Below are 24228 nucleotides of genomic sequence, written 5' to 3'. Positions count from 1 at the left end.
AGGAGCTCAAGGAGGTCTACATAAACTTCCATCTCCATATTTTCTAAAACAACCAGGAGGAAATTACAAACAACTAGCAGCATTGAATAGAAAAAAAACTAGAGGACCAATGTAAATAATAAGAAACTGGTAGTTTAATGTTATAGCATTAATAAATGCCTTAGGCTTAAATATCATACTGGTTTTTCATACAGGTTCAGAATATGTATGTAACAAAAGTTTGATGAGCTGGAATAGAATTATACCTCTCGCTTTACTTTCAGTCCGTTTATATTTTTCAAAAACCAGATTTGCACAACTGTTTAATGTATAAACTCTTCACTGGCCATGGGTAAGGGTAAATGAGAAGATCAGATTAACCCCCTTCTACAACCTGACATTTCTACGAGGGCAATTCAGAAATAAATCCCCATTTGGTTATCAATGACAGACACTCGCAGATACAGAACTTTTATTATACACATGTAGAAAACTACAACATTACATTACTTTTCGACATAATCGCCATTCAAATTAAGGCACTTGTCATAACGTCTTACAAGGTTTGAAATTCCTTAGCATTATCGTGAACTAACACCACACCGGAAGTGGTGCCATAGAAAATCCCGCCAAATCTGAAGATGCCAAAGGAGTACTGTTAGTGAAGTTCATGGAACATGGATTGGCCATCAATTCAGAAGTATACTGTGAAAAGTTATGAAAACTCAGATGAGCCATCCATAACAAGTGTCGGGGCATGCTGACTTCCAGTGGGGTGTTGCTTCACGACAATGCTCGCCTGCACACCACTAGATGCACTCAAGAACTTTTGAAGCAGTTCCATTGGGATGTTTTTGATCACCCACCCCCAATAGCCCAAATTTGGCACTGAGCAACTACTGCTAAGGAATTTCAAACCGTGTAAGACATTATGACAAGTGCCTCAATTTGAATGGCGATTATGTCAAAAAGTAATATAATGTTGTAGTTTTCTAATGTGTATAACAAAAGTTCTGTATCTGCAAGTGTCTGTCACTGATAACCAAAGATGTTTATTTCTGAATTGCCCTCGTAAATATATAGGATTCTGTGCTGATTAGCTATGCATGAAATTAAAATTTTTACATATCTGAAGGCATCAGAATGGAGAACACTAGTCATATATAACATGTTCAGCATCTGATTGAGTTACATATAGACGAGATCACATCAAACAAAAACCATCTTAAGGACCAATTTACATTTTTTTTCTTTATTTGTAACAATGTAAGATTTAAAGAGTTGTTTCTCTGAGACTTTGACACTTGCATTTAGATAGCTCTGTAAGCATTATGCAGCCAAAACAAATAAATAACTCTGGATTCCTCTGCTGACTTGGTTGGGAGATAATAAAAGCAGGAAATAATTGTAACTGCTTTGCCATTCAGTTATTGTCTATTTACTTTCCTGCAAAGTAGTACTTCTTCTGATTTCAGTGTGTTGATATTATTGTCTCTTGTGTAGTTATAACCAGGATCCCTTTGGAGTTAATCAAGGGCTTCAGATAAACTTAGCTGACAATCTTGCATGGCTAGCAGAATGCTAATATTTTCTTTGGATCCATTTCTCCTTTCTCCTCCAGATAATCTGCCATCTTTGTGACCTTTATTCACTTAGAATCATGCAATAGATTCATCTATCCCAGAACTGCAAAAGCTCAAACTATCTAAATCCCACTTAGTTTACCAGCCATCTTCTCCATCTCTTCAACTCTGCTACCAGTTCCTTAGCCCATTTTAATTTCCTTCAGGGTGAGAGAGTCCCTGTCTGTGTGAAAGCTTTTATCTATTTTACCCCAGTTATTTTCCATGCTTCTCAGCCATACAGTACAGTACAGCATATGCTGTATGTCTGGCAGATCATATTACACAATGACATTGTTTCATTCTGTCATATTCATAAAAAGAAGAGTTGCTCTATGAAAGAATAATCTAAAATCTACAACTGTCTACAACTTTACAAACTGTATATAAGTGTTTGAGTTTTTCAGAATGCTTAATCAAAAAAAGAGGTTATAAAAACTGGGATTGGCAAAGATTAAGCCTGTCCAAAAATTAGGACAATGGGTTCACTCAGGAAGTGTTTAGTTCAAAGTCAGTCTCAAATTGCAGATTGTGGGTTAAATAATTAGATTATGCCATCAGAGACAAACTAAGCCAAAGGTATACCTATATAAACAGACAAACTAAGTCAAAGGTATACGTACATAAATAGTAACACTTTGGGAAATGTTTATGAATTAGCATACCTCTGTTTGAAAGGATGCTGCCTTTAGCAGTTGTTGTGGGGAAACTGTTTATATGAGACATCCATGGTCATGTTTATGGTGGAAGTGACTGTCTCTCTCATAATTATTTCAAGAACAATACTACCAAGTCAGCCACAGCTATGCACAAGGACATCTCTGTTTCTCAGAATTACTGTGACCAATTGGAAGCTGGGTCACTTTGTCCTGGATTATAGCCATTGCAAATTTATTTTGAGTGAACACATTTTAAAACCATGACACCTAGAACTGACTCTTCAAACATCTCTTTGATCAGTTAATCATTTAGGCGTCTTCCTGATAGAGGTATTTGTTTGTTTGTTTTAAGTACAAGAAATACTGCCTGGTTGTCTCCATATATGTAAGTCACATGGAAAGAATGCATTCTTGAAGCTCCAGTTTCAAATCTCACATCAGCCATGAGTTTACTGAGTGCTCTTAGACATGCTTCTCCGATTTATTTCACAGGTTACTGAACTTATGGAACAATGTCTGCAAACTTCTTTCATTATGTATATAAAGCATAATATGAATATGAGTTCTGGTTTAAGAGACATCCCATTGGTTCAGCTGATCAATAAGTATGCCTGTGTTTCAAATGAAGCTATGAATGACCACATGTACATATGCACAGATATGCACAGAGATCAGTCTTTGTAGAAAGAAAACAGGTATCTACCAAAATATGTGTTAATCTTAGAATAAACATAGATAAATCACACCTAATACATTGACCAGAAATATTTAAAAGACACTCCCAATGATTGTTTAAACTAAGTCACTGCTAAATAATATTGACACAAACGCAAGAAATCCAGATCCTCTAAACCAGGAATGAAAAATATTGTTTTTCTTTTTACTTCAAGGCCACATTAATTATGGGGAAGCAAATAAAAATGGTATGCCTGCAAAGGCCGATATCTGGAGAAGTGAGGGGACACCCCTAAATTTTATCCTCCCCCCCCCTTTAAATTGTCTGTATAAAGAGCAGGTGGTTTCCTAGTGAGAGATCAGCATTGCCAAATAATTTTGATCTCTTCCCTCCCTCGAACAAACACCTGGATTCATTCTTTCTCAAAAACATCCATACCATTTACAGTCATATAGTCCCATCACTCAAATTCATTCAGTGCACTCCAGGGAGGGGAAACTACTGAGTTCTGTGAAACTCAGGATTCAGCAGATCCAGGATTGACCTGTTTCACTTAGTCCTCAGCAAAGACTAAGAAAACAGCTCTCTGAAATTGCCAACAGTTTGAATCACTGGTTTCCTTGATAGCTAGCTTTCCTGAGGAGTACATGGACTGTGAGAATAACTTTGGGAGAAAGAGCCACAGCCTAGCAATCATCTGACAAGAGATATCTCAACCTCCAGAAGGTATGAGGGTGGAGAAAGCATCTCAGAAGAGACCTTCCCCAGTTTTCTGGAAAGTAAAAGCAAGGGAGGGTAGAAATGCTTTAGACCTGCAAGATTCTGTTAATGGTAACTTTACAACAAAAATTTGGGTTTCTTGTCTGGGTTCCTTGAAGGGCTGACAGTGGAGGGGTGAAACTTAAGTGAAAAACATGTTGATTGGGATATTTGGCAAACTGAAGTTGATTTTGCCCTTACTCTAACCCTAGGTAATAGGAACACAAAGCAAGGGTTTGAAAAACATCAGGAAGCCATTCAGTGGGATAAACAAATTTATGTGTGCGCCTTTGTAGAAAAACATATACAAAAAATAAAAAGTAAAAATCTTTCAACTGAGCCCATTCTTGTTGGCTTCATAAAAAGTGCAAAAATGCGCAGAATATCTCTTTATTGCAAAAAGCAGTTGTTAACGATTTTTGTAGTCTGGAACTATGAAATGACCCATTATTTTAATGGTCAAATAAAAATAATATATATATATTAAAAATATAATTTTCCAAAATATACTTGGAAAATAGACTGGAACAAAAATGTCATTAAATATTAGTTATCTGGGGATAATAAGGAATAGCTGAAAGTTATCATTGCAAATGTTATGGAGATCTGTGACTGAATTTTTAATACTTTTTAAAGGTAGAAAAGCAAGCAGTTAGTAAATAGATGAAGAAATGGATTGTGATCAAGTCCCTGGGAAAAGGGTTAACACTTCTCTCCATATTACTCCCATTATTTAAACTTGCTGTTACCTGCAGAAGACCAAAAACAGCAACAAAAATCACCTTGTGTCTCTAACCATCCCTTTGGGCATGTTTGATGGAGACTGTGGGATGGGAAGTCCAGTGCATTTGGAAGGCTAATTGGAGAGGCAGTTAGATACAACTCGGAAGAAACTGATCATCAGAGATCTCGCATATTCCTTTTAGTATGACCTCATCATATACAACAATTAATGAATTGAATCTTGTAGCTCATTCAGCAAGAAAGGAGCTGTGAGAATGGAATCTAATCTCTCTAATTACATCTATAATTATGGCTGTAATTCAAATCTGTTATCTCGCATTGAGAAGAGTAATAAGACCCAGTCTGACAATATACAATGGTAGATCAGATACTCTGCAGAACAATGGACAAAACACAATGTCTGTACTTAATGCTGGAATAAGCAAGTCTTTTATGCCATAAGAACATTGCTTTTTTTCCATAGGAACAAATATTTTTAAGTCTCAATGCTTCTGTAAGTTCCTGCGCTAAACAAAATGTTAACATTCCATGAAATGGGATTGGCTGAAAGAAGATGAGTGTTTGCAACCACATGCTAATTCTAGAAGGTGGGGATGTTATCTTTCTTCAGTCTGTTGCCTTCAGATATGTTCAAATTATATTCCCATTATTCCAAATTTACAGGTCAAAAATAGCAAAAAAAAAAAAAAAAAAAAAAACCACCAAAAAGAGAAACAGCAAAAGTAGATATCTTGAACTTTAAAGAAAATTCCAAAATGAGCTGTACCCATTGATTTACTAGGCTAGCTATAATGTCACAATGTAATCTAAAAAAAATATTCTATTATACTTCACTGATTATAGACAAATAAAATCTGAAATATAAATGCTAGAAAGCAGCAACATTTGTTTTATTGTTACCACATAGAGTGGGGTGAACAGGCATTCAAAATTGTTCAGATGGTTTGAGATATTTGCCTAGAAGAGAAAAAAAAAAATTTCAACACAACATTAGGAGTAGTTGGTACACAGCAACTAAATGAATACTATATCCTAACTAAAAACTAAATAATATAGCAGCCAAGGCTAAAAAGACCTACAGCAATAATTGTATTGATATTGACAGTCACATGAAATAAGTTGGCAGGCACCTGCATTGAATAGGTGATACCATCTCATTAAAGCAAGGTTGAAATATGGAATGCTGATTGAGATCTCTGTATGATACATTATAGTGTACTACTGTCCTTCTCAATTTGCTGTTCTCCTCGTGTTGTACCAAATTTCATCATCCCCATTCCTTTGGCTATGCTAGTTGAGACTGATGGGATATGAAGTCTAAATTTGAACATTCCTAGGTTGGGGAACACTGAGTTAAAATATTAAAAGTACTGAAGAATAGATGCAAACATCCTCCTGTGCTGTCAAGGAGACATTAGCCAATTAGAGACTTTCCTATTCAGAAGAGAGCACAAAGTGAACTCCATCAGGGTCAAGTCATAATACCAAAAAAATGTCTTGGCTAGGCTAGCATAATACAAAACATATTTGTCATACATTTCAATAAGTAGGTTAGCAAAAACTAAAAGGCAATCTCCCACGTGTATTGATCTCATCCAGAGCAACTCTCCATGTCCCAGTTAAATTGCTTTCCATCTGTGAGCTGGCAGAAAAGCAAAAGATTTTGATGATCCCATTCCCAACTGAAACCTTCTCAATGTCATCAAGCTGCAGTAAAACTACCAAACAGTGACTTTTCTTTTTTCTTTTGGAGCCTTTGAGTCAGTATTAACTCCTGGTAATTGCCAGGATAAGTCCCTGCAGTTTTCCTGGGAAAATTTCAAAAATGGTTTTTCATTGCTTTCTTTCAAAGGCTGAAAGAGAGTGACTGACCTGAGATAGGTTTTATGCCTATGGCGGGACTAGAACTCACAGCCTCCTGGTTTCTAGCAAGGTACATCACCATGTATGCCAAACAGGCTGTTCCAACAATGATAGCGCTGTTGTAACTGGAAAGAGTTTTAAGAGACAGCTAGTACCCACCATTTAACCCTCTGTCAGAACTAGCCCCTTTTTTAGTCACCATCTTTCCCAGTCTGAGGAGCAGTAGGATAGGGGAGGTAAGTAACAGAGGGAGGGCGAGAAGAAGGTCTTGCTATGTCTCCAAGCTGAGATATTCGGATCATCAGCCCATATAGTTAGCAGCCTGAACAAAAACGGTGTGTGTATTGGTCTCTCTCTCTCTCTCTCTCTCTCTCTCTCTCTCTCTCTCTCTCTCTCTCTCTCTCTCTCTCTCTCTCTCTCTCTCTCTCTCTCTCTCTCTGTGTGTGTGTATGTGTACATTTTAACTAGTTCTTTCTTTTCTACTTCATTGTGCTACAATCCTCACTATAGGTCAGCTGCTATTTGGAACTATCTAAACTCAAAACTTTTCAGAAATGCTAAACCTATAGATTTTTCTTACATAAGTTTAGTGTCCTTCTGAAAGAGCCGTGATGGCTCAGAGGTTAGAATGCAGCATTGCAAGCTAATTCAGCTGACTACCGATTGCCAGCAGTTTGGCAGATCGAATCTTACCAGCTCATGGTTGACTCAGCCTTCCATCCTTCTAAGGTTGATAAAATGAGGACCCAGATTGTTGGGGGCAACATGCTGACTCTATAAACTGCTTAGAGCAGTGGTTCTCAACCTTTCTAATGACGCGACCCCATAATACAGTTCCCCATGTTGTGGTGACCCCCAACCACTTATACATCACCAGGTGCCAGGGGCGTGGCCAAAGAAAAGGGGGAAAAATGGCGGACAGCCTTGTTTGGCGACCCCCGTGAAATGGTCGTTCGACCCCAAATGGGGTCCCAACCCACAGGTTGAGAACCACTGGCTTAGAGGGAGTGGTAAAGCACTGTGAAGTGGTATATAAGTCTAAATGCTATTGCTTTGCTATTCTAAAGAGCATGAAAGATAGCTATGAGAAGTGGTGTTAGAGGTTGCACCTGCACCTTCTCTCTGCCACTTTATCTGTCAGATGCTGTCCAAGCTGTTTTTAAACTTGGGCTTATCAAGCTTCCAGAAGAACACCAAACCTGAGTGCAGAAGCAGTCTCAATAGCAGTTGAAAAGCATGAGGTAGTATTGCTCTATAAATGGCAGCAAGAAGCTAACTCTTTTCCAATTCACAATATAGCCTCATCATCACTACTGGTCAGTCACTATTATAGTTGACTCTATTGTCCAAACAATCACAGAGATCTGACCATCATAGATAAACAGCCCTGCATGAAAAAGCTGGAAGGTATAATGCCCAAGGTATAATGGCTCTGGAAGTCAGTGTAAGGAGCGATGTAGGAATTTATTCAGCTGGGGAATAGCCATAGTATCTAAAAATCAGTCAACCAACCCTAGATTCCCAGCAGTTTCAATCACACTATATCTAAAATGGAAACAACTGAGCTCAGCTTTCCAACACTGTAGGAATATAGAGGTGGAGAGCTGCTTTGAAACTTGAATGGAATTTTCCTGTGGAAGGACCTTATAATCTGTCCAGTGCCAGATCATTCCTTCCTGGCTTGATTATTATAACCAAGAAAACTAATCCAATACATCTGAACATTTCAGATAGCAAAAAATTCCCATCATCCTAATGGATCCACTTTGGAAAAAATAACAAAATTATCATTTTAATTAAATTTGAAATGACATTGGCTTTGTAAAGAAAAAAATAAACGACTCATTGCTATAATTTGCCACTAAATCACAATGGCAGGTTTTTTTTTTCTTCAGAGAAAGAACCGTAGAATTTGGGAAAATATGCAGACTTGTAGCTGATATTCTAAAGTGGTAGAGACTAGATTTTACCAACAATATAATTTTTTTGTTTTTATTAATGATCATATGGGAAAATAAATTACATTTGTTAATGGAAATGACTCATTTGGTTTAAAACAAAATACTGAAAGCCAAAGATAAAGCAGTATCATATAAAAATTTAAAAAATGTTTTTGAGAGAAGTCAGCAAGTCCAAAATTTCATTTTGCACAATGGCTAGCCAGATATTAATGTAGAAGGTGCATAGAGGAAGGTCACATAAGAACAAGAAATTGTTGGCACTTTTTTCTATATAATTCATTTTTTGCTCATGATATCAACATGTACAGTAAGTCATAATCCTTAGTTGAATTATGTGAATTAGGTGGAATTATGGCTATGAAACGTTTGGTAATGCTGAGTGATAGAAGGCTTTGGGTTTTATTTATTTTTTTTGTAGGAGAATTGCCAAGATATCACAAATATTGACCAAACATTGATTTGCATGCTTATATAGTTTCAAAGTGATTTTCCAAATTGTCATGAACTTTTTTGAACAATCAAAGCATCGTAATGATTTTAAAAGTTATCAATTCATGCAGAAATTATCAGCAGTTCATTAACTGGAGAGCAGCTTCATCTGATCATCTACATTGTGAAAGGTGTATGATTGTATTGCCCACTTCAGAAGACAGTTTACAATACCTTACAAATACAAGGGTCTCGCAACAAGCATGGGAGTGAATCAGTGAGAGAAAAATATGTGACAGTAAATACTGAGGTTTCCCCTCCCACAGCTTCCTGTATAAAGAAAATGCTAGGCTGGGTAGCAGGAGAGAAGAGGATTATTATTTTGTGACTGACAGATCTAGTTTCCAATTGTGGAAAAGCTTTACCTTGGCCCTGGTTTGAATTTCAGCTTGCAATGTTATGGGGAGAAATGTACAACAAACTTCCACTGTCAGTAGGTGGCAACCATTTCATCAGCTCAGAGGAAAATGATATGGACATTAGCCAACCTAGCAATCCTGTTGAAAGACCATTTTCATCAGATTTCTCTTTATGAGAAGGATCTCATAAAATACTAGCCCTTACGAATCACTTTTTCCCTCCATCCTCATTTTTTTCCACACTTTTTTCCTTCTGTTCTGCCTTATAAAAGATTAGTATTGTTTTTCATTTGATGCACTAAACCTGTCCACATACAGTATTTTGTTAAAAATAGTAGCAGTTGAAAGAAAAGATCCAATTTCAGTTTGGCAAAGGCACAGGAGAAGCTCCTCCATTAGCAAAAGCATAGCTTTGGGTTTCTGCAAGCTCCTTTTTTGTGAGCTCTACTTTTAATACTTTAATTCTTTACAGACTTTGCTGAAAGCAAAAGCCATAAAAGTAGTCACTAAGTGTTCTCTACGTTGACTTGAAACTTCTTTTTTACACCGAATGGCCGTAAAGTTGGTTTTATAAGTAACTTAGTACATAGTCACAACTTCTGTACTTCGAAAATCTTTAAATAGTTGAATAATCTGTCAGTTCAAATATATCAAGGCTTCCCGATGCAGCCATATCTGTTTACTCCTGAAAAAAACTTTGGTAAAAATCGGTCTCTCATTACAATTTATTAATTTGCAAGCAGCCGTGTATTCTGAGAAGTCTTTTTGCTCGTCTCTCTTCAGCTCAGGAAGGAGAAGTGAGGTTTTCCCTTTTCCTTTTTTCTTTCTTCTTCTTCTTTCTGCTTTCCTATCATCTCTCTCTCTGATGGATAGCCCTATCAACAATTTCCAAAATCTGGACAGGTCCTCTTAGTTTTATTTTTTGATTTACTAACTGCTTTGTAAATTGAGAGAAAGATCCTTACTTATTCCAGCATTTGAAGGGGAAGAGGGATTCTTGGTGTTTAGCAAAGGTGATCCTCTTGACTGCTCTTCAGCTGAGTTCCTTCTTCCGGATCTCTCTGCTTCTTTTCCCCTCAGAAGCTATGCCAATTTCTATGACAGCCAGGCCCGTTAGATAAAGAAAAGTATTCCTACTTCTTTTTTATAAGCTAATAAACCTCTCCATAAACCCTTCTGAAATTTACATCAAATAGTTCTCTTACTCTTAGGAGCAGTCTCTGTTTTATGTTTAAGTTACATACATTCCCTTTTCTCAAAAATTGTACCATCTGACTTTGTTATTTTTTCCCAAATCTACTCAAATACTCACTTTTCGAAAAAATAATATAGATACAGTTTTCTATCCAATCTGACTCAGAAATTCAAACTTTATTGTTGTTGGATCTTGCTGATTTCTGTTTATTATATTTTATAGATGATTCTCCCTGCTGTAGTAACATCCATGAAACATTCTAATTCCTCACATGTATTTTGTTTTAATTTGTTTCACTTCTTTAATAAATTAATTACTTTTCAAAGCTTTGTCTGTTGTTTTGGGGATACCAGATTTTCCTCGTGCCCAGTGTTGAACAACACAAAATCCTCACATACTTGCAACGATTTCAGAAATTTTCTCATTGATCCTTCAACACTGCACAGTGGGAATTATATTTCCATTTGGGTGAATTACTGACTGGTTTATCTTGGCACCACTCAGGAGCATGGGCACCAGAACAGGCAGTTTTTGTTCTTTCTTTATGTGCTTACTTTATTTTATTGTCCAGTAGTTTTTGTCTGTGATTAGTCTTGTCTCAATCTTTAGTTAATCATGTTGGACTTCATAATGTTTTTCTAACATTACTGTGCAGTTTAGAAACACTCAACAGCAATCTGTGGCTGCAAACATTATGAGAAGTTCAATGGTGACAATCAAATTGTTGTTCTGGGATATCTGTCTACTTGGGCTATGCAGATTCAAAGCAGGAGGATGGATAATTTAAAAACATTCTTCCCGGGTTCCCAAATAAAATGTAATTATAGTAGGCTGCCATTGGTCAGATTGAACTTCTAATATTCCCTGATCTGCCCAATGGGTGTGTGTTTGGATGTGTTCTGAAGTCTTCTACCTGGAACCTCCCCCTTCAGTAGAAAAATAAAGAAAGTTGCTTTCATTAGCATACGTTGGGCCAATCTGGAAACACAAAGGATTGCTGTGTAACCAGTCTTGCATATGGGCAAGAGCATCTATAAAAGGAATTAGCTGTAAGTGTGGGTATGAAATGATACCACGTGCAGTGTGTGGAACTTTTATACTTGTATCAGATGTTGAGATACAGGTGTATAGTGCTGCATTTGCAAATGTGTCCTTTTGGAATCATTTGGTGTAGATACCACTGCACATGGTAAAGGTTTTAATAAGTTATTCCCTTGTAAAACTAATAATGCCAAATTTATAGATGTAAAAAGGAATTTACTAGGAAAAATAAAATATAAAGGTAATGAGACAACAACCCTACTAGAATTCTGTTCTCTGAAATTTAGTTTAAAAGAACTTTTTTTTCTAAAATTATTGGAGAAGGAGACACATACAATCAATATCAAGGGGAGGGAGAACTTCAAAGATTTGTGTTTTGAATATACAGTGAAAGTTTGTACAGGTAGTCCTCGACTTTACAACCACAACTGAGGTCTAAATTTCCATTGTTAAGCAAGACAGTTCTTAAATCATTTTTGCCTCATTTTATGACCTTTCTTGCCACAATTGTTAAATTGATATCATAGTTGTTAAGTGAATCTGGCTTCCCCTTTGACTTTGCTTGTCAGACAGTCACAAAAAGTGATCCCCAGGATACTGCAACTCTCATATATACATGCCAGTTGCCAAACATCTGGATTTTGATCATGTGACCATGGAGATGCTGCAAAGTATGAAAAGTGGTCACAAGTCACATTTTTCAGTGCTGTGGTAACTTTGAATGATCATTAAATGAATGGCTGTAACTCAAAGACCACCTGTATAGACAAATGTGTTTCTTCTAATAATGGATGCCCCAATAAACATGCATAAGATTGTGGCAAAATTACTCAGTAGGTTCAAAGCATACGTGTTGTTGTTTCCCCTATCCTTTAGAGCGCTTCTCTGTGTTTACAAAGAGTCTTCATTCTATGATATAGTCTGATGTCTTGGATTGATTTAGTCATATAATCCCCAAATCATCTGCCCCTTGATAAATATGCAAACAGTCCTGGCCTGCTAAGCCACATTTTTTTCTGAAGAAGCTGATCCGAGATCATCAAAAAGCTGTTTCCTGTTTATTGAAGTACCAAGTGCAAATATTTCTCATGAAATCGCCAAGATCAGATAGATGATATATTGGAAGCAGTTAAAATAGCCATTGCCTCAGGGCAAGTAATTGCCTTAGGTTGTCTTGGAGTCTCTTCCTGCTCTGTAACTCTATGACTTGTGCAAATGGAACTGCTTTTGGTTTCCTTCCTTAGACAATAGACTCTATGAGAGGGCATGTTTGGGAAGCACGTGTGCACTTGCTACAGGATGATTATATTTGCATAATAATCACAGATTGTTATGCCACAACTTGAATGACTCTGCTTCCTCAGTAAACACTCCCACTGTAGCATATGGGTTTTAATAGCCTAGCCTGGTTGCTATTCTGCTAGCATTAGCCAGCCAATGGAGTGGGTTAAAGGGAGAAAAAGAAGCTCAATTCTGGCCCTGAAGAACAGATGCACTGTCATGAGGCCTGATGAGCTGACCTGGCTGCCAGCCAGGGCTGGTATGTTGAGTTATTGAGGCAGCTTGTCCCATTAGTCGAGGCTGGAATGTAGTGGCAGATAGTGGAGTTTACAGCCCTGGAGGGACAGCCACCTCTGTTGTTGCTGAGTTACTAGCTGCTGGTTTAACTTGAAAACTGGAGGGAGACTGGAGGGAGAGGGACAGAGAGAGGGAGAGAGAGGGAGGGAGGGAGGCAGGGAGGATAATATGTACAAAACAAAGTGAACGAATGGCTGGAGAGAAAAGTGGAAGAGAGGAATTGAGTGCGTGGAGCAGTTATCGGTTCTTGGTTGGGAAAGAAGAAAAAAGGTCTATGGATGGCATCCCTGGGGAAATGAAGACTCAGAGACCTTCACTTGAATGGGAAGGAGGGATTTGGTTGTTTGCAGACAGTGGCTTCACTCAAGACCAAGGAGAAGATTGGATGTGGGTGGAGAAGCCCTCGTCTCTGAGGAAGAGAAGACCTGAAAGAGGTTCTTCCCCAAGACAGAAACAGTAAGGTGTTTGGCTGAGCAGATCCAGGAGAAAATCAAGCTGTGGTGAGCACACAGCAATGAATTCCAGTTCATTCTTTTCTTTTCATTTTCATTCCAGAAATGGAAAAGGGAGATGGGGGGTGTTAAGTCCGTTCGATGGTGAATAAAGAGCACACATGGTAGAACCAATAGCTCTTTATTTCACCTTCTGCTCACTCCAACCAACAACAATGAGGCTCGCAGGCCTCTTATCTAGTGACCGGATCCCTGGGCAAAAAAGCAACAGTTAATGGCGTGCTTTCGCGCCTTGTGCATGCGCTCACAGCTGGCGCCTCTCAGTCTGGTCTGGGACCATAGCATTGTCCCGAGCCTGCTTCTGCAGGCTCAGGACACAAGGGGAGGGCGAATGAAAAGAAAGCAGGAGAGCTAGAGGAGAATAATCTCTGGGAGGAGATTTAGGAGAAAGCTTGGCATCAGATGAATAGTAGTATTGTGTTGCATACACCGTTGCAAATACCTATAGTAAATATTGTCACTCTACATAGTAAAAAAGCATAAAAGCCTTCACTCTTATTTTTCTGTGTCAATTGTGCCACCCTCGCACAACAATACAACTCCAATTCAAAAGGGAAATCTGTCACACAGTGACAGCCACTACCATATCTGCTGAAGTCCTGAATGATGCTGAGATCACTTGAGTAAGTAAGTAGCTTTCAAAAAATTGAAAAAGGCACACCTGTCCCTCACCTTCTTAGAGGTGCAACCTGAGGCCATAGATTACCACATTACTTCATTCTGCATTGTGAAAGTGTAGAATGATCCAAACAGAAGAAACTTCTTTGAGAAGACTGGCCATCATAAAATACATAAAATTAGGCTAAATAGCAGGAGAGCAGTTTGACATCAGATGATTTATCAAGCAACTAATACCTTTAAAAGTCTTCTTTAGTGTTCTCTAGGTGGCTCTTGAGTTGAATTGCTTCTGGACATTTTATAATTTATTACTTTACTTTCAGATAATAAGATTAATATAAGACTTCTTGCTATCTAATATTTAAGAAATGTATAAGATTTATGCAAGCAAATGTAGCAGGCTTTCTGCACAGGTGACTGTAGCAACAGAGAGCCACAGAAATATGAAGGAAGAAATCTTCTGACCTATATATTGAAACTGTATTATTCTATTGCAACATATAATTAAAGCTGCATTAAAATTTGCATATACAAAACATTCCTAGCTTAGAGTTTCAGATCAGAATCTTCTGAATTACTCAAGAAGTGATGAAGTAAATCCAGGAAATTTGGTATGCAAAATGTTGTTTTACTTTTTAGAGTTTCAGCACCTTCCATTCATCTTGCACCACTGATGAGTGCTTAAACTACCACAAGGACATTTATGGGGAGAGTCTTTTCTAGAGAGAAACACTGAGGAAAAAGGTGTATTTTTTTTCCCCACTATTTTGAACTTTTATAATAATTTTCATTAAAGTTTTAAAGTACAAATATAAAAAAACTAATACAAGTTAAGAAAAATATGAAAAAGAAAAAATGAAATTGTAAAGTGTAAAGAGAAAAAGAAAAAAGGAGGAAGGGGAAATGGGAAATTGAATAACAAAGAAAAAGAAAACAACGTTTTGAGCTTTTCTGGTTGCTCATTTGGCTGGGAGAGCAAAAGTGACTACCTCAATTTTTGCATGTGTAAATGCACATTTGATAAAGGAAATTGATAGCATTCAAGAACAGATCTATTATTTGCCCTGACAATTGAAGAAACCTGATGTACAAAAAATGATAGATTTGAACTGCAGAAATTGGCATATAGTTACATTATTTTATATAATTGTCAATTATATTATTGACCTGATCAATTTCTTAAAGGTTTGAGGGGAATGTGGATAAAGCAACAGGGAGAAAGCAGAACTATTTAACTTGTTTTTTGCATCTGTCTTTTTTTTTAATTAAAAAGTTTTATTAATAATTACATAATAAACCCAATAACCCACCCACCCCTACCCCCCACCCCCCCACTTCCCGGAACCAAATACAGGGTATAACAAACATTAAACATAATCTAATTAAGTTAACAAATATATCAATCATATGCTAAACAAGTTTAACAATTTGTGCAACAATTAATATCATGCTTAACCCTTAATTCCCTTTAAACCTTATTATTAATAATAACTTATTTTTTAATCATAAAATAAATGGAACTTTTCATTTCCATATTTAATCTGAATATAATCTATCCATCTTCTCCATACCATAATATATCTTTCTTGTGTATGATCCTTTAAATAAGCAGAAATTTTAGCCATTTCTGCCAAATTAGAAACTTTAAATATCCATTCTTCTAATGTAGGCAACGAATCTTTCTTCCAATATTGACCAATCAATAACCTTGCCGCTGTAATTAAATTCAACATTAAAATAGTTTCTTTAACATCAAAATCCTCAAAAATCCCTAATAAAAATAGTTGAGGAGTAAACTTTATCTTCCTATTAAAAATATTTTGAATGTTCCACCAAATCATAATCCAAAAAGCCTTAATATTTTTACAAGTCCACCAAATATGAAAATAAGTTGCATCAGAACTACCACATCTCCAACATTTGGGCTGTAAACTAGGATACATACAAGATAACTTTTTAGGATCCAAATGCCACCTATAAAACATTTTATAAAAGTTTTCTCTTAAATTTTGAGCCTGTGTAAATTTAACATTTTTAATCCAAATTGTCTCCCATAAATCCAATGGGATTGGTTCCTGAATATTCTGAGCCCATTTCACCATACAATCTTTAACCAATTCCGTTTCCGAATCCAATTCTATTAAGATATTATAAATTCTTTGTATATGAGCCTTGTTCTGATCTTTAATCTGTATTATCAGATTTTCATCTCCTAATGTTATCCCCACTTTCTTGTCTAAAGTCCACCTGTCCACTATTTATGAATATTGAAACCATGACTGTAAGATATTCTCTTGTCTTAATACCTCCAAAGACTTTAATTGCCAGTCATTACCTGACCATACAAATAATTCTTTATATGAAATTTTTCCAAAATTCATCCCCTTCAATATCCCCTCTATTGCATGTCCAGGAATCCCCCAATAGGTATTTTATAATTTAACCTATAATAATACTTCTTCCAAACTCGAAGGAGGGCACTTCTTAAAATATGTGATCTAAAAGCCCAATCAACTTTCTTATTAAAAATTAAATATGCATGCCAACCATATAATAAATCCCACCCTTCGAGAGAAAGAATATTCTTATTTGTTAAATTAAGCCAATTGCTTATCAAAGTTAATGCGGATGCATCATAATATAATTTCAAATTAGATGCTTCAAGCCCTCCTCTTTCATGAGCATCTTGCAAAATCTTAAACTTCACCCTTGGTTTCTTCCCAGACCATATGAATGTATTGATATCCTTCTGCCACTCATCCAAATTAGCATCTTTTTTTAAAATAGGTATCATTTGAAACAAAAAGAGAAACTTTGGTAGAACATTCATTTTAACAGCTGATATTCTCCCCAACAACGACAATTGCAATTTTTTCCAATCATTTAAATCCTTTGGTAGTTTTGTCCATAATACTCCATAATTATTCTTATATAATTTTCCATTAGAAGCAGTTATAAACACTCCCAAATATTTTACCTTCTTCACTATCTGAAAACCTGTAAGTCTAACTAAAGTTTCATTATCCTTCTCAGTCATATTCTTAGATAATATCTTAGTCTTATTGTTATTAACTTTAAAACCAGAAACTTTTCCATATTGAGTTATAAGTTCCAATAGATAACTAACCGATTGAATCGGTTGTTGTAAAGTTAAAACCAAATCATCTGCAAAAGCTCTCAATCTATAATCATTGTTATTTATTTTTATTCCCTTAAGTAATGTAGACTCTCGAATTTGAATTAACAAAATCTCCATTGTCAACACAAATAACAAAGGAGATAATGGACAACCTTGTCTTGTACCCTTTTCAATATTAAAAGTCTCTGTCAATCCCCCATTAATAATAATTTGAGCAGATTGCTGATGATATATAGCATCTGTCTTTACACAAAGGGAAAAAACAGACCAACCTACCAAAAATAGTGCCATAAAAAAACAGAATAGAAACGCAAGTTAAGATAGGCAAGAAAATGGTAAGTGAGCACTTGTCCAGCCCAGACGAGTTCAAATCACTGGGACCAGATGGATTACACCCCAAGGTTCTCAAGGAACTGGCAGGTGTGATCTCAGAACCATTGAACTATATTTTTTAAAAATCCTGGAGCACTAGGAAACTACCGGAGGACTGGAAAAGAGCTGATGTAGTTCCCATCTTCAAAAAAGGAAAAAAAATGGACCCAGGAAATTACAGACCTATCAGCCTGACCTCAATACGTGGGAAGATTTTGGAAAAGATGATCAAACAATGAATCAGCAAACACCTAGAGGCATTGCTTAAAGCCAACATGGGTTTGTCAAAAACAGATCATGCCAGACAAATCTTATTGCATTCTTTGACCAAGTGACAAAATTAGTGGATCAGAGGAATGCTGTGGACATAATTTACTTGAACTTCAGTAAGGCATTTGATAAAGTAGATCACAACCTGCTACTTGATAAGATAGAAAAAATGTGGGTTACACAGCATCACCACCAGATGGATCCATAGCTGGCTGACCGGCTGTACTTAGCGTGTGATCCTCAATGGAACAGCATCTACATCAGTGGTTCTCAACCTTTTTAATGCCGCGACCCCCAACCGTTCGTAAGTTGAGGACTACCCAACTGGTTGTAAGTTGAGGACTTTCCCTGCCCGGGAGCACTGCGCATGCATGGTGCCGTCCCTGCGCATACGCCGCCCCTCAGCGTATGGTGCCGCCCCTCAGCGTATGGTCCTCAATGGAACCGCATCTACATGGAGGGAAATGTGTAGTGGGGTGCCCCAGGGCTCTGTTCTGGGCCCAGTGCTCTTCAACATCTTCATCAATGATTTGGACAAGGGGATAGATGGGGAAATCATCAAATTTGCAGATGACACCAAGCTGGCAGGAATAGCCAACACTCCAGAAGACAGGCTTAGGATATAGAAGGATCTGGACAGAGTTGAACACTGAGCGCTATCTAACAAAATGAAATTCAATGGTGAAAAAAGTAAGGTTCTACATTTAGGCAATAAAAACCAAATGTACAGGTCTAGTATAGGGCAGTGGTTCTCAACCTTTTTAATGCCGCGACCCCCAACCGGTCGTAAGTTGAGGACTACTCAACCAGTCGTAAGTTGAGGACTACTCAACTGGTGCAGCACCGTTTGCAGAATGGGACTTTTGGTGGGCTCAGCAGGGCAGAGACAGCCTGGACAATTCCTATTGGCTTTTGAAAGCCAATAGAATTAGACTCTATTCAAGAGAGTCTATTCTATTGGCTTTCAAAAGCCAACAGAATAAAAGGGAGTAGCACAGCTAAGGAAAAGGGGAAAAAAATGGCAGACTGCAGTGTTTGGCGACTCCCGTGAAACGGTCGTTTGACCCCAAATGGGGTCCCGACCCACAGGTTGAGAACCACTGGTATAGGGGGGTACCTTGTTCAATAGTAAGGGACCTCAGAGTCCTAGTGGACAATCACTTAAATATGAGCCAGCAGTGTGCTGCAGCTGCCAAAAAGGCCAACACAGTGCTGGGCTGCATTAACAGAGGGATAGAATCAAGATCACGTGAAATATTATTACCACTTTACAATGCCTTGATAAGGCCACGCTTGAAATACTGCATCCAGTTTTGGTCACCACAATGTAAAAAAGATGTTGAGAATCTAGAAAGAGTACAGAGAAGAGCAAAAAAGATGATTAGGGGATTGGAGGCTAAAGCATATAAGGAAAGGCTGCTGGAATTGGGTATGTGTAGTTTAACACATACCCAAGCCCTCGGCTCCTGGATGGCCTCCAGCAGCTGCAGAAGGGAGAAGAGCACAGCCGAAAGAGATGTCCCAGCCTGGCTGTTGCAGTGGTGTTAATACAGGGGTTTTCAAACGTGGCCCTTTTGTGACTTGTGGTCTCCGACTCCCAGAATCCCTCAGCCAGCGTATGCTGACAGTATGACTGACTGTTTTTCTTTTTCTTTTAGTTTTTATTGTATTAGGGTGTGTACGGGTGTGAGTGATGGAGCTGGGAAGGAGAACTGTTGCCCCCTCTGCTGAGTGTGTAAACAGAAGTGGGGGGGGGCGGATGTACTTCCCGGCTCGATATGAATGTGAGATGTGGACTGCCGGGAGGGGGGGATGGTGGGAGGGAGACCTACGGGGTGGGTGGGGAGTTTTCAGGGGTGGATGTGGGCCGAAACATCCCAGTTATCGTAGGGAGAGGTAGATATGGCGGGAACCAAGGGGTGGGCCATCTTCGGGGAACAAGGACTCTCTGTGTTAAAGCGATTACCTGTTCCGGCCCCTTGGACTCTTCTCCAATACCTGGAGAGGGGGGTGTTCAGGACCCTGGCCTCAGGTTGCTGCTTCTTAATGCCAGGTCGGTTATTAATAAAGCTCCCCTCATCCGGGACCTGATACTGGATGAGGAGGCCGACCTGGCATGTATCACTGAGACCTGGCTGGGCCAAGAGGGAGGTGTTCCTCTCTCAGAGATGTGCCCAGATGGGTTTCAGATAATGCACCAACCGCGATTCCAGGGAACGGATGGGGGAGTGGCGATTCTTGTCCGAGAATCCTTGAGACCTCACAGGATCCCGGCCCCAGAGATTGTTGGGTGTGAGTCCCTTCTCTTGAGGTTGGATTCAAGGGTTCAGTTGGGCTTGTTGCTGACATACCTGCCTCCCAGCTATGTGACAACAGCCCTGCCTGAGCTGCTGGAGGGGGTAGCCGGGTTGCCGGTGGAATTCCCCAGGCTTATGGTACTGGGGGATTTCAACCTGCCGTCACTCGGCGAATCCTCCGGTGCTTCTCAGGAGCTCATGGCTTCCATGACAACCATGTACCTGACCCAGATAATTCAGGTAAAACGAATTTCTGTTTGAAAGTGAATTTGGGTACCTTGGGGGTCTGATGGAAAAAAGAATAATTATTACAATGGTGAAGCAGAAACAATAAGTATAGGTAGTCCTCGACTTAGGACTGCTTGATTAGGGACTGTTCAAAGTTACAATGGTGCTGAAAAAAAGTCACTTGTGACCGTTTTTCATACTTACAACTGTTGCAGCATCCCCAATGGGGCAAAACTTACTTAACAACCATCTCACTAAGCAATGGAAATTTGGGGCTCATTTGTGGTTGTAAATTGAGGACTGCCCATATAAAGCTAGAATTGATGATTTGATTCTGTCCCCTCAAATAGGGCTCATCTCCTAGCAACCACACAAACAGAATGCAGAATAATAGAGTTGGAAGGGACCTTGGGGGTCATCTAGTCCAACCCACTGCTCAAGCATGAATCTATATTCCACTCTGGACAAATGGCTGTCCAATCTCTTCTTTAAAACCTCCAGTGATTTAGAAAGCTTTTTGGCTGCCCTTGAGCATGGCTTTTAAAAACAAACTGTAAAGGGGTGGGTATTTATTTCCTTTTTATTTACTTAGCTTTTCATTGGAAATATTTTTTTGCAATCTCTATCATTGCCATGTTTTTACTAGCTCAGCAAAAATGACACTTTGGTCAATGTTTGCCATAGCCAAATTTCACTTTTCTTCATGTTTCCTCTGTCCATATCTGATAAAAACAAGGGCGCAGACCTTGTTTGTGACCTTCAGACAAGCAAAGCCAATGGTGAAGCCAGATTCACTTAACAAGCAGGTTACTAACTAATCAACTGCAGTGATTCACTTAACAAGTGTGGCAAGAAGAGTTATAAAATGGGGCAAAATTCACATAATATATGTCTCACTTAGCAACAGAGATTTTGGGGTCAATTGTGGTCCTGAGTTGAGGACTAGCTGCAGTTTTGCTACCCACAAAGGAAAAATCCCTTATCTGGAATTCCTCTGTCTCTTCAAAAGCCCCTTAGCCCATTTCACTAGGAACCTCAGATCAACAAGTTTGGAAAATTGAAATGTGACATACTTCTGGTTATCCTAGATTATCATGTGCAAGCTAAGTGTGCACAAATAAAGAAAAGGGTTAACACACACACATGCACACATACACAGAGTGTTTCCATAATGTTATAGTTCACTGGTGAGATATCCCTGATTATCCTAGATTGTATGCAAATGAAAAGAAGGAGTTAACACACACACACAGAAAGAAACACACACAGAAACACACACACACAATCATACACACAGAGAGTCTGATTCCATAACATAGATAAATTAATATACTAGTGACATGTCCCTGATTATCCTAGATTATCCTGTGCAAGCTAAGTGTGAAAATGAAAGGAAGGGTTAGCACATAAACACACACACATGCACACGTTCAAACACAGAGACAGAGAGGGGGGGAAGAGAGGGAGAGAGAGGGAATGATTCAATTACATAGAGATTATTATTTTAGACCATTGTGTGAGGAACACAGCCTTGGGCTTTAGCACCGGCATCGGTACCTAAATTGGACATCATTCATGGGATGTATCACACTAAACCCATAGCGGGTCTTGCTGATGGAAGGGATCTCCTCCTTCTGATTGATCAGTTCCAGATCAAAACAAGCCAGCTTCAGGAAGGTGAAAAGCTTGATTTCTTTGGTAGCAAAGTAGCGGCCGGGACACATGGAAGTCCCAGCTCCAAAAGGCATGGTGAAATATTTCACCTTTTCGCCATTCTTAAAAAATTCCTTTTTGTTGCCATTTTGGCTGAGGAAATGGTCATATTTGAAGACCTGGGGATCCGGATGGATTTCAGGGTCCATGTGGACCGAGAGGTAAGGGAAGAGGCCGATTTTATCACCTTTACGCAGCAGGTATGTCTTCCCGTTGTGGAGCTTCAAATCCATATCTTGTAAAACCACCCGGATCAAAAACGATGTCGATACCAATCTCAACGTCTCTTCCAAAGCGCTGTCCAGGATAGGCGTTTGGTTTAGCATCTCCTTGGTGATGTTCAAGGGCTTCTCATGGGAGGTCACCTCTTGGCCTGACTTCTTCACCACCTCCAGGATCTCCTTCTTGACCTCTTCCATGGCTTTGGGATGCTTCATCAGGTACTCCAGAAGCCAGAAGGAAACTGGACTGAGGCTACTAAGAGCAAGATAAAGGAGCAGGAACATGTACCAGTCTCTCATCTCTTCTGAAATCCCACTTTCGGCCAGCTGTTGATCCTGGTCACTGATCCACCGGCTGGTGTTTTCCTTCTGGTAGATGTTCTTCACTGAAAGCACCTTCCAGAAATAGTTCCAGAGGTTCTTCACTTGGACCCACTCCCACGGGGTCAACAAGGCGTACGATAGGCGTGGGAAGAGCTTGTCATATTTGCAAAATTCAACGTACAACTCTTCAGTGTGATGCTGGTCTTTTCGTTTCGCCTTTTCTTTCTGGTTTTCACCTTTAGTTGTTTCAGTACCATACAAAGCCAGATATGCAGCTCGGAAGACCGTGTTGTAACAGAAGTGGTACAAGCCGTCTTCTTTCCAGGACTTTGGATCCTCTTTGGAGGTTTCTTGCCACTGGAATAAGACAGCCTGTAAAGTGTCCATCATAGGTTGGGTCATCACCACCAGGCCCTCTCCCTTCAGATGTTTTGCACTGCAGACTTCGATGATCTTGTGAGTGTCATGGGAGGCCTCAAATCGAAACACCCTGAGGACCAGCTCAGCTGCATATGACATAAAGTCCAGTTTGCTTCGGGCTTCCCTGATGATGCCATCAAAAGACAACGGGTCCATCAAGAAGGTGAAGTACTGTCCTGCAATCAAGATGGTGAAGATGTCTCCATGTTTCTTCTGCATGCTTTGCAGGAAATCCATACTGTCATTTCGGAAGTGCAATGCATGTCCGAGCCAGGGAATGAGTCCTATATCCAAAGGGGGTTCATTGGGTTGTCTTCGGCGGAAGAAGCCTATCAGGTAGAGGGCCCCCAAAAGACTGACCATCAAGGGAACCACAACTGCCACCCAGAAGGACATCTTGAAGAGTGTCTGAAGTTCAGTGCAAGCAGCCTTTTTAACAAACAGGTTCTTTGGAGAAAAGTAGGCATTTTGTGAGCCAGGGAGGAGTTTTGACTGATCAAACAAGCCAGGAATTGCAGTTAACCCTTGCAATGGAGAAAAAAAGGAAGACAGGAAACCAACCTCAGTCCTTGAATTGGGTTTCCATCAGAAAATTCCAGAGAAATCGTTAGCAAGCAGGAAGCAAGTTGGGCAGGATGTGTGCCTGTGTTTATTTTACATTTGAGAATGTAATGAATATTTGGAGGGAACCCATGAGCCGAAGGACAGTGGTTTTCAGAGAGAGAGAGAGAAAAAAGCATGCAGAAGACACAGCCTCTCCCTTTTCCCTAACAAAAGGTTCTGTGCTCTGGCCAAACCCCCATGCTTTCCAGGGTCTGTCATTTAAAAAAATCCTTTCTGCAGTTAGGAAAAGCCGGAAGGAGCAAAATCCAACTGTGATGGAAAAAGGGTCTTCTCATTCTCACAGAGACATACAGACATTTCCTTTGCTCCCCTGCGCTTTAAAAGTTAAAATTTAGAGGTACCCACCTTCTTTCCAAAGCAGTCCTTGAGCTCAAACTCAAAACTCCCTTTTACTACCCTCGCTCCACATGGCCAGGGTCTGGGAAACCCGTCCACAAATGGGACTTATGAGACAGTCCACTGGAGATGTTAGCTTGGAGTCCTATCTGGGATGCCAAATTGTTGAAGGAAAAGTCTCCTTCAGGGTTCAGTTCAAGCCAGGAATAAACAACATGGTAACTGCTTT

At 39.1% G+C, this 24228-nt stretch overlaps 2 protein-coding genes across 2 annotated transcripts in view; one reads left to right on the top strand and one right to left on the bottom strand.

Moving 5' to 3' along the window:
* SMIM11A (small integral membrane protein 11A) overlaps positions 1–454 on the top strand; it is a 54506-nt gene extending 54052 nt beyond the window's left edge. Inside the window, exon 5 of the transcript XR_005553564.1 lies at positions 3–454. The gene's annotated coding sequence lies outside the window, so the exon portion shown is untranslated. The remainder of the gene's footprint in view (positions 1–2) is intronic.
* A 4617-nt stretch (positions 455–5071) lies between these two features.
* On the bottom strand, positions 5072–24228 carry LOC120296691 (5-beta-cholestane-3-alpha,7-alpha-diol 12-alpha-hydroxylase-like). The gene is made up of 2 exons (XM_039318593.1): positions 22262–24228; positions 5072–5396 (listed from the first exon to the last, which is right to left on the bottom strand). Exons 1-2 carry the CDS (start codon positions 23433–23435, stop codon positions 5365–5367), a joined length of 1206 nt encoding a protein of 401 aa, XP_039174527.1. The 5' UTR covers positions 23436–24228; the 3' UTR covers positions 5072–5364.

The sequence above is a fragment of the Crotalus tigris genome, unplaced genomic scaffold (assembly GCF_016545835.1).
Source record: "Crotalus tigris isolate CLP2741 ecotype Arizona unplaced genomic scaffold, ASM1654583v1 scf7180000017601.7605149639:7615979, whole genome shotgun sequence".
In the NCBI taxonomy this organism is placed as follows: domain Eukaryota; kingdom Metazoa; phylum Chordata; class Lepidosauria; order Squamata; family Viperidae; genus Crotalus; species Crotalus tigris.
The sequence above is the reverse complement of the archived record's forward strand: the minus strand, read 5'-3'. Positions and strand labels throughout refer to the sequence as shown.